The sequence below is a fragment of the Notothenia coriiceps genome, unplaced genomic scaffold (genome assembly GCF_000735185.1).
Source record: "Notothenia coriiceps isolate Sejong01 unplaced genomic scaffold, NC01 NC01_scaffold00009957, whole genome shotgun sequence".
Lineage (NCBI taxonomy): Eukaryota > Metazoa > Chordata > Actinopteri > Perciformes > Nototheniidae > Notothenia > Notothenia coriiceps.
In genome coordinates this window covers 7,766-19,130 of record NW_011342658.1, presented here as the reverse complement: position 1 = coordinate 19,130, position 11,365 = coordinate 7,766, and the positions used below count along the sequence as shown (strand labels likewise).

Below are 11,365 nucleotides of genomic sequence, written 5' to 3'. Positions count from 1 at the left end.
TGTACTGGCTTGTAGTTCGTTTATAGCATAACGTTAGCATCCCGTTTTGGCGACTAGATTTATGATTCAAAAATTATAAAAGTAGGGTTGACATGTGGAGATTATCCGGCTGAACAAAACGTGATCCCTCTCTTAAATGTGTGTCAACCACAGACCTTATTTCGAGCTATTTTCCAAAATCCTATTGAGAATTTGCATTGGTTTTTCAAGAAGGAACCGGAAGAAGTTTACTTCCGGGTTTTACGACGCGTCACTGCGGTTCTCTATAGGGCCTCTTATAACGGGGACTTGTTTTTGAAAGAGTCACAGAAAAAAATAAAATGTTGTCCCTCAGGTCAGCGCAGACAGTGAGTTTTTTAGTTACAGCGGATCAGTTTTATATATTGCAGAGATTCACAAGAGCAGCAGTTAGATTTAGTACTAAGGCTGCTATGAAACGACTCCTTTCACTGTGCCCTGCTGTTTTGTTCATGGCCTGAGAGAATAAAGCTGATTAGTCACCCGCTTCTCTATTGAAATGAGAGTTTGTGTGGTTGCATTTTAAACAGATACACCGGTTACTTTCACTCCCTGTTGTATTTCTAACAAAGCAGCTGCTCAAGGAGTTTTCTCTGTAGTTTCTAAACCGCACTTGCTGTTGCTATGGTTACCACGCCAAAATCAACCAGTGCTGAAATCTTTATGAGTCAACAGGATTACAATTTAAAGCATTTGTTTTTCAAAAAAGTTCCTATGTTTTTATTAAAGCCATCATCTGCGGGATTTTTTCCCAGATGCCACGTTTAAACAAATGTCAAAGAAATCATAACATTATTTCTCAAGGGAAATACACTTAATATATCTGGCGAGCTGAAACAGTATCAGGGTTTTTCTAGAAAAATATAGTATGAGGACAATACTGTGGCGCGGATTTTGTATACAAGATATATAGATTCTCAAGAGACCATAGTGCCCGTATAGAAGATGGCTCCGTAAAAACAAAGCTGTTTATGCTGTCTGACAGTCTATTTGACACGATTTACAGTTTTTGACGAACAGAAATATTGTTTTCTGTCATCACTTTAAAATGTTACGAGGAATATCTGCATTTTGGTATGAGGGCGCACCTAAAGTAAGAGGGCAAAGCTCCCCTGTCACCCGGTTGAGACAAAATCCTGAGTATTATATAACATAGTCTATTATGAGAAAGAACATCTTGGCCTGAAGGATCAATGTCATTTTCTGAAGTGACGTACTTAAACAATTTTGTTTTCCAAATATGAAAGAAGATTCACAGACTCACTATTTAATTAGCTACTTTATAGTCATTTCAGGTAGCTTCTGTTGCCTTGATGAAACCTCTCACTGCAGCTGCATCGGACTCCCATAGGGCTGAGGAAACAGAAAGTGACCCTGCTCGTATTTATTTCAGAGTAAATCCAACTTCCCACTGGCAAAAACACTATCATTCTCTGGAATAATTAACTGCCCAGACAGTTGGTGAGGCGTGACGACTTTAAACCCCAACAAATCTATTACAATAAAACTCAACAAGTAATTACGATCAATGTGGCAATTGCTTTTCATATGACAATACAAATAATTAGGGTCTGTCTTCCCAATCATTTTGTATTACATTCTCTGCAGGTACATCTTACGGTTTGTTGACACAGAGTCGTGACCCTTTAATGATATATACACAATACATTCTTTAATTTGACTGAATGTAACACCAAAAGGAGCCAGGGGGGGAAATACTCACCTAAATACAACCATTGCTGTTTTACATGGCGGGCAGGCCAGCAGGAAGATCTGTTGAAGAAAGAACAGAGAGATGACAAAGTGCATCATCACACATCTTTAGTGCCTCTAAAGCAATATGAAGAAAATAAACAAATTGCTTTAACGCATTTTTATTATAATAAGAGCGGAGGCTACTGTTAAGTGCTTCTCGCTTCAAATGAGAAAACAAAATGCCGAGTTCAGATGGGACCCAGGAGGTTGGTCTAACAATTACTGTAGATTTGAAAGCATTAGAATGGCTGACAAGTGATGGCATAAATGTATTTTAGTGCCTGATTTCAAACAGGCCTGTCGATAGAAACCATCCACAACTCATTGCACATGGAACAGGGAGAAGGAGAATAATCAATTTCTGTTGCAGGAAGGCCATGAGCGGGAATAAATCCTGGACCATTGACCGACGTGCTTTGGTCAGGCTTTAAGTTTATGATAATGACTGTTAATAATAAATTAAAACCTTGAACTTATGAGTCCAGGTTAAGTTTATAGCAGAATCAAGTGACCTACCAAAAACACTAACAAAAGCTCCAGATATTTGATTTAAAGAGGTTTTTCCCTTTCCTGTTGCGTTTTTAAGAATTGTGTGCATGTAAATGGTTTGCAAAGCCAAAAATCCCAAAGTCCCCCCCCACCTGCCTGAAACGCCTCCATTGGACTATGTTGACTTCTGTATTAACAGACATCACCATGCAACACTTGCACTTCTATTGGCTAGCGCTCTTACAAATTCTATGTGACAGGCTAAGGGGCGGGACATCTCTAAGTGATTGACCAATCACAAGAGAGCCAGCCTGTTGACCAATCAGAGATCAGAGCAGACTGGGTTCTGGTTTCAGATAGAGGGTGAAAAGAGGTGCTGCAGCACAGGCAGTATGAGAAAAAAAATAAAAGACATTTTTGAACATTAAAGCATGTGAAGCATCACAGTGAAGGCACAAAAACAAAAAGGAACCTGAAAATAAGCACAATAGGGCCCCTTTAACATTCAATGAGAACTAAAAGGGAAAGCCAGTTTATAAATGGTTTCTAAATCATTCCTTTCAAATACAACAGCACATGTTGGCTTTCTAATTGAATGACATTATATGATACTTTGTAATTTATCATCCCAGTTCTGCATCTATGCTCAGCGACTGTTCTGTTTAAGGATAGTGCAAACATGGATTGGTTCAAAACACCATCTGACACAAGAAAGGGTTGGTTTGCCGGGAGGCTGCAAACAGAATTACAAGAAAGCAATTTACTTCTGTACAAGTCTCCACTGGCCAGGGGATATGTCTTAGTGATGGATCTACAGCACACCCATCAAGTCTTATTAACCTGCACAGTGAACAGAGGGAAGTTTGTTCTGCAGACACCATCGGAACAAACAAAAGCTTTTTAGTGCAGGGTGGGAACAAAAAAAAAAAAGTTCCTGTTCCTGTGAATATTTCTTTCTTGTACAAATGTAAATTCAGATGAATATATTTTTTCTTTTAAATGTTTTTTCTAGGGGAATAAAACAATGCATGCAAATTGCTTCTTTATTTATTAATACAATTGTTTGAAGAAGAATACATGTGTGCATTCTTAGGCCTTGCAAATCCCTGTGAAGTATTATTAAAGTAAGCCACTATTGTTTTACACACCTCATCTCATATGGAACCGCCATGTGTTTGATAATGAATGAATAAAACAACTTATAGAAAAATGAGGCAACAATTGCTGAAATAAATACATTTTTGGCAAAAAATAATAATTTCATCATCCTTATAGTGTTGAAACCATAGACTGTATGGTTGAAACCTGCCTTTTGAGACCGTGACAAAATGGCAGAAAACGCTCCGTTTTAAATTATGTACATAACAAAACATCAAAAGGTTTAAGACGTCAGTAGGGGGCCAGAATGGTGTGTGACTTTTGTAAAGTGCAGACAATAAATAAAAGGAAACAGGAGGGGAACTAATGTTGCCAAATAACCAGGGGGTGCCTGCAGAAAGAGAGAGGGAGTTATTAAAGCTATTGAGTTGTATAAGCTGGGAACAGTATGCTCAGAAGTCAAGAAGAGACACTGATGATGGACCTGTCAATCAAGCAGTGCAGTGACTTGTAGGAGCAATGCAGAACTGGAAACAGCGGGGGTCCCCAGTCGAGCTTTATTAAATTCACTTTTTATTTCAGCGTTAAAATACCCATATAAAAGTCTGTATTTAATACACAATGGTTCTTTTCTGGGGACATTTCTTTAATTGAATTTGTTTGCTATTCCAGAATGGCACTAAGAAGATGGTGGTGTTGTCACAGCCAATCACAATCTCCCTGGCTGCATCTCACTTCTCTTAACTTCAATCCTTGCGTCCCTCAATTGCGTCTTTTCCTTGCGTCTTAGTCCCTCCCACCAGGGAAGCATGGAGAGATGCAAGGAAACCACGAGAAGGGAGAAGAAGCAGGGAAATGAGTTTTAAGAGCAATGGGACGTCCTTTCCTCCGGAGCGTCACGTGAAGCGACGCCGCACAGCTGATCGTCTGACAGCAGCCAGCTCTGTCCCCGTTTTTTTCACAAACACCCCCGCCTCTGTTAGTACACATTTACTGACATAAACATTTGTATCATCTGTTGTAGACCCAAACAAATAAAATAAAAACTCATTCTCAAAAAAGATAAACGCCATTCTTAAAATGTATAAACGAAAGTCGATAGTTACTTGGTATCAAACAAGTGTATATAAAACAAAGATATTGAGTGCAAAGGAGTTACCACTGTATCAATGGTCAGCCAAACACTGTTCACAATCTTCTGCAGCTCAAATAAACCATTCAGGCCAAATTATTTCCACATGCTTGATCACATTTATGACAGTCCGAGCAGCCCTGGCAGTGCTGTTGCAGAGTTAAAGACTCTGAAATGACTTCAGATGTTTGTTTCTCGACATTAATTTTACAACCAAAATATTGTTTTATCTGGAGGTGCAGACATTCTACTTAATAGACTTCAAAATAAGATGCATCACAAATCCCAGCCTCCCAAAGCTTTTGGTAGAAGAATAAAAGACAGACAATGAAAATGCTAAGTCAAAGGTGACTTGGTTTGATATGGTGGATTATGTAGACCTTGAGTTGTATAGAGCAAATATAACTATATTTTTGTTGTAGAAAAACAGTTCTGCAGTATTTTTTAAGTAAAAGCATACAACACGAGTGTGACTGTATACTGAAAATTGAATCAATTGCGTACAGATTGACAGAACTCCTTACGGATAAGCAGTACTTCCTTTTTACAAGTGTAGTCATTAAGTGATACAGTTGAGTGCTTTGAGAGTGATCTGAATGACTGAGTAAACAATCTCCTAGGTTATAGCTACAGCTGATAAATGAGGGCACGTTAAAGATAATGCTGATACTATACTCCGTTATATTGATGGTGCATGTTTGCTGCGCACAGCTTGTTAACGGCACGGTACTTCAAGTTATAGGCAAGCTTTCAACCCATAAAGCAAAGACAAAACACCAAGTCTCTATGGTCATTGCTGCAGTGTGCAGTATTTAAACCTTGTATTAAACCCATTCAAAGCTGCAGCAGAAAGGCCAACTGCCTGTTTTAGAGGAGGGTTGACATATTGTCACCTGGAGTCTACAGAGTGTCTCTCATGATTGTATTGGATCAGTGGAGTTGTGGCAATATGTGCAAGGTAACAAAGTTCACTTGATAAGAGTGTATGTGTCTGGTAAGAGCTTAAGTATCGTGTGTTCAAAAGATTCCACCCAGATGACTGTAGAATCCTGTAGGAGGCAGTGAGTCATTTAAACACCAGCCAGTGACATTTCTTTAACCCATTCTAACATCCCTATACTGTACGTTAGACAGCACTTTCCAGCAATGACAAATGACGGTTGCTATTGGCCAACCAATTATTGGCCTTTCAAAAAAAGAAATAGGAACAGCAAAACAAATCAAGTTTTCACATTTGTCGCATCATTGATATATTTATATTGCTGATACAGTGAGAAGTGAAACAAGAAGACGTGAATGAGCTTTGACTTGCGTCAGCACAGACAACTCGTAAAGATAGATGCAAATTAAGTTGTTTTGCTTTGAGGTGAAAAGTTTAACTAACTTGTCTACATAGTAAATGAATTAAAGAATGGGTTCAACTGATAAATCAGATGAACATGAACCAAAAAGTGTTTTCTTTTACTACCTTACTTTAAAAAGGTTGTATAGTATCCTCTGTAAGCATTGAATGGGCCTTATTTCCAACAAAATAGTTTGTCCCCCACAACCAGGGCTATGCAACATTTCAATATTGGGATATTAGACTACCGGTAGATATCATCCTAGATTTCTGATATTGTATTATAAGTGTTTTTCCTGCTTTGAAAGCCTGCATTACAGTAAAGATATAGGTTTCAGAGCTTACCATACTGATCTAGATGTTTTGTTTATTAGGGTACATCTGAAATCTGCAGTCATTCTAAATATCTTGATATTATGCAAGAAAACAATATCAAGAAACACTGTGCCCCTGCCATAGTGAACTGACTCACATGAACATGGATGACAGTCAAATTGAGCAGTCAGTAATCATTTCCGACATCTGTCAGTTTGGCGGTGGGCCTGCTCTTGTTCCATGAGGATGAAACAGACATCATGGTTGTCGGATGTGAGGCTTGGACTCATCACTCAGCGGACAGTGAACTCTTCACCTCACGCCCACCTTGTGCCAAGTGATGCTCTATCTCCTGGTGTTTTTTATGTGTGTGTGATCTCATGTGGTACTGGACACAGCCACTCTATGCATGACAAATACATTTTTTTCACTGACTAGTAGTTTCATGACAACTACATTTAGATGGAGCAGTGGTTTTGCTTGAAAGGTGTCTTTTCTACAAGTTAAAAAGACAACCGACACAGTAAGCATTAGTGTTCTGTGAATATTTTGTAATAATATTGAAACTATTCAGAAAAAAGCCAATGCTAATGAAGCAATCTAGCAGACGGGCTGCTTTAATGACACTGCAGCATAGCAACACAGTCAAGTGGCTATGTTATCAACACACAAGTGAAGTAGATGCCAGTGCTGATTACTGAAGGACTGAACATTTTAGCAACAGCAACACTTGACTTTGAACACTTTGCCAGGCAGCCAGGCATCATGGGAACTTTACAAGTGGAAAACCTTTTCCAGCCTGTAAAATGTGCTCATGATTCTGTACTATAACCTTCTCTAACTTCCTGGTGCACTGTCTTTATGCATGCTTGCTGGGTTAACAAGCTAAAAAAGGGAAGACAGGAAAAAGAGACAATACGTATGACGGAGCTTCATCTTGATTTGGTTAGTCTGAAAGCAATTACGAAAGCCACACCCATTTACTGTAAATCCACCAACTGTTATGGGGAACTGGTGGGTTTTATCAGATTATAAAATGAGTCAATACAAGCACACTAAATACAGTCGCACAAAGTATCATCCTGGGAACATTCACCATTACTAAGCTGTTGAATCTTTGACAAACATTAACTCTCCTTCCAGCCCTCTGGTTGAGAAATCATCTGGAGGACAGCTGCAACATTATGCCCACAAACAATAACAAAGCCAGAATGGAGAGCACACTCCCTGTTGCACCTCTGTTTCTGATTATACAGTCAATCTCCAGGCCCTATTCCCCTGAACAGATAAACTCCTGGAGGCAATCCCTGCAGAGCAGTCTCCTTTGATCAAAAACACTCTGCCTTACAGTTATCCTGTCTCAAAAGCAAAATGGAAATGTTGCAAGAAAACTGTAACTTTCACCTCTTCCTTTTTCGAAACATTGCTTCTTTTCTGCACATTTCCCCTTACGATCACACTCAACCGATGGTAGAACAATAACTTCTAAGTACTTACACATACAATAAAAAGGTACATGTCATTTACTATCGCACTTTATGCAATGTTAAAATTCTTACATCTCAGATGGAAATAATAATAACAATACTGCACTTCATTTATATGACAGCTTTAGTTACTTGGCATATTAGCGTGTTCAATGAAAACCATGCATTTGAATATTTGTGATAAACTGGGAAATCAAGTTTTCCTTTACGTGTTGAAAATGTTTCCTACTTCCTAAGTTCAGGATCAGTTGCATCCACACAAAGCTGAAAAACAGGGCAGTTTTTCCAGTTTTTCACATTGATGCTACAGATCGTAGATAAACTACCCAACAGCAAATAAAAGGAGTTTGAATTAGCAAAACAGTAATTACTACTAAAGTAAATTGTAGTATACACAATTACCCAGCAGTCTAATTGACCCAGAAAGGTGAAATGTAAAAGTGTCAATACTGGAGTAATCCCAGTGTGGTGCTTTAAAAAAGGATCTAAATATGTATCACCCCCCTGCACCAAACTGTCAAAAAGCAAGAGGAATGCCTGCTGTGGATTATTTTAACCTTGGTACCCATTCATGAAGGGAAGTATCCCCCCTATCAGTCACTTCTTCATCACAGAAAGTTATTCATTCCTCTCCACCATCTATCAAACACTACTGTCCTGTCATCTGAAATAATCAGGGGACATCATTTTAACTTGTTTTCCATAACTCATGTGTATGACAAATACGTTATAACACAGTTGGCAGTGATCCGTTGCCATGACCCCGTGGTGTGCAATCATGTACCGTGAAGGTCAGGAGCAGCAGGAGACACATGCAGGTGCTGCATACACTCATGGGGGAAGTGGAGACAGAGAACCTTTGTGCTGTTTTCGACCTCTGGTTCAAACTCAACCAAATGCAAAACAACAACATCAATCCAACTTGACTCGCTTCCTGTGCACTTTTGCATTCAGCTCAGACTACAATGCTCCTCAGTAGTAGCCTCAGAGCTGTTCATAAAATCACCTCTTAGTCATAAACAACTATTCCTGTTCAAATCAGATGACGCCCAGCTCTGGTCGCATACCCTAAGGGGCTGAACTTGACGGAACAATTCTTTTTACGAGGCAGCGATTTCAGTTTGGACTACTTCCGCTTACCAACTGTGATTATTGTGAATTTGCAACCCATGTTCGCGCTGTGAAAGTGTACGTAAGAAGGCCAGATAAGAAAAGGAGTATGTCTGCAGTTTAACTTTTTTTGTTCAACAGTTTTGGTTTTTGTAGAGCTAAAAAGGAAAAGCATGTTGATATGCATATAAAAAAGGAAGCAAAAAGTACTTTGGTAACACTGATTGTAAAAATACCAACCTCAGTGTTTTACCATGTAGATGGGAGAGGTTAGGCGTAGCTGATGAAAATGGGGGCAACATTATCTAACATATAACCAGTGACACCTGCCAAGTTCACTGAAACACTGTACTTATGTATTAAGTTCAGGTACTTGTATTTTACTTAGACCTTTCCATTTCCTGCTAAATATTAACAAAAGAAAAAATGTATATATTTGTTCATGTCCTGCTTCTTTTTGCTTTGCCCTCACTACAGTAAAGAGGGATGAGTTTAAACTCTTTTGAAAACTAGCTTCTTAAAAAAAAAAACAGGATCAGATCCATTATACAAGATATAACAATGAAACTAACTTATCATTAATTATTATGGGTTAAGAAAAACATAAAGGTTCAAGGTTCTTTAATGTCAAACTAACATAGCTACAGAGTAATTATGTCTTTGAAAATCTTAGGTCACAGGCTTCTCCAACAATGCAACACAATAATACAAAACCCGATTGACACATTAATGAATCAAACTTTTAAATATAATATATTAATTTTGTGAAATGGGACGTCTACTTGGGACTTATGCTCATACTTTTGTACTTGAAATAAGTTCATTTTTTGAAAGCAGAACTTTTACATGTAAAAAAGTTATTCTAAACTGGTTTACCACTTTTACTCAAGTGAAAGAACTCGGTGAACTTTTTCACCTCTGCAAGTTTGGAAGAGAGGATGATGAATACAAATAGCTGTTCATATCAATTTAATGGTTGTTGCTTTGGAGTGCACACAGTATCCTTACCTGAACCATGGTCATGACATGGCAGGGGTTCAGCAGGTAGATCACAGTCTTGGTCGCGAATTTGAACCCAACCTCCACTCCAAAAGTCATGCAAAGGGCCACCAGCAACAAGTTCTTGCCCAGACTGTCCTCCTTCGCGCAGTCTTTTCCCACCACTCGGTGCTCTTTGGAGAGGTTTATTTTCTTTAGCGCCACGCAAACCTCTATTAAAGAGATGAGGACGATGACCAGACTTTCACTGATGCGCTGCTGGGGCGCGAGGAAGGCGGCACAGTCCGGGCCCCCGTTGCCCTCAAACTTCGGGTCCACCCCGCCATAGAGCCAGTCCAACAGGCTGTATATGTTATATCTAGACATATTCCTCTTCTCGTAGTGAAAAAGATACGAACAAGATGGAATAAAAGACGTCACACTGACTTCTTGGCGAAACATGAACTGCAAAATGTCCCTTTCGTGTCTTGTCTCGTGGTTGAGGGGTAGACATGTATCCACCGCCTCGGTGTGTGTTAGAGCTAGCTCAAACACCCGACTACCTCATCCACACACAGATGAGGAACTTCGGCTAGCAGCAGGAGGAGGAGGCGGCTTTAGTAAAAACCCGTCCCTGCTGCTGGTACCGGGTAGTGGCAATTACTCCACGTCCCTCACACAATTGCTAGCTGACCCGGGCAAGTAATTTGGCTTGGGCATGGTATGCAACAAGCTAGCATGCCGGCTACGTGCTGTACTGTTAATCATATCAAACTATACGGCAGTTTGCTGGAGGTTGAGTTAGCAACAACACTGACACCGGATAGCTTAGCTTTAGCAACCAATCTTACCCTGCTGAAATGAAGCATGGGTTTTCTGTATGCCCAGAGTTCAGCCTCTCAGGCTGCGGATCACAAATCTCATTAGTTCACAGCCAAGGTGCTGAATTCAGCAGTGCTCCTTTAGTGTGAAATTAATAGTAGCAGTAACCGGGGCAAATGTATACGTAAATTAACTAGAGAGGTCAGTTTTGCGACCTAGCTGATTGGTGTTAATCATAATTTATTGTAATATTAAAATCATTTTGCACTCAATGCAATAAAAATGCTGACTGTACAAGTAAGATATACATCGAAAACATCACTACTGGTATTTACAAATGTTATCGAATGTTGAAGAGAAATTAAATTATGTTAGATTTATCTTTTTCTTACTTCACTGTCCCAGCTAACACATAGTTTACTCTACCTGGAAGGCAAATCTGAGGGCTTCAACTCAAAGCTCTGTAACCAAGGAGGAAACCCAACACATGTGATGCTTTGTGATGGTTCGTTCATGAACAATCTGGAAACAACAATATTATTGTTGCATTTCAGAAATAAAGTCCAGGTAAATGCAGACAGAGTAATGTTTCTGTTTTAAACCTCTATTTATCAGATAGCGGCTACTTTGCCAACAGAATATTACTTATTTCACCACACGTTTGGGGTAATGACAATCTTTAAAGGAACAATTATTTATCAATGGGTTTCCTTCTCTACAGGGAAAAATACAGTATGTCAATACCATGCTATGCACAAAACAGATTCTCACATGGGTTTCTTGAGACTGATTATCAGCAAGAGAAATTATGTTGAACGA

At 39.2% G+C, this 11,365-nt stretch overlaps 1 protein-coding gene across 2 annotated transcripts; it reads right to left on the bottom strand.

Moving 5' to 3' along the window:
- Nucleotides 1-1,289: 1,289 nt before the first annotated feature.
- Nucleotides 1,290-10,506, bottom strand: LOC104945676 (transmembrane protein 164-like). Of its 2 annotated transcripts, none has more exons than XM_010771384.1 (3): nt 9,755-10,506; nt 1,742-1,791; nt 1,290-1,392 (listed from the first exon to the last, which is right to left on the bottom strand). In XM_010771384.1, exons 1-3 carry the CDS (start codon nt 10,184-10,186, stop codon nt 1,305-1,307), a joined length of 570 nt encoding a protein of 189 aa, XP_010769686.1. In that variant the 5' UTR covers nt 10,187-10,506; the 3' UTR covers nt 1,290-1,304. The 2 variants fall into 2 exon arrangements, with proteins under 2 accessions (XP_010769686.1, XP_010769687.1); XM_010771385.1 differs by having other exon boundaries at nt 1,290-1,371; nt 9,755-10,504.
- Nucleotides 10,507-11,365: the final 859 nt, after the last annotated feature.

Excerpts from the sequence above, each read along its gene's own strand:
- LOC104945676 (XM_010771384.1), bottom strand. The coding sequence starts at position 10,186 with ATGTTTCGCCAAGAAGTCAGTGTGACGTCTTTTATTCCATCTTGTTCG. Across the intron at positions 1,792-9,754 it reads ATGTCATGACCATGGTTCAG|ATCTTCCTGCTGGCCTGCCC; the intron begins GTAAGGATACTG and ends TTTCTTCAACAG. Across the intron at positions 1,393-1,741 it reads ACAGCAATGGTTGTATTTAG|GGTCACTTTCTGTTTCCTCA; the intron begins GTGAGTATTTCC and ends AAATACGAGCAG.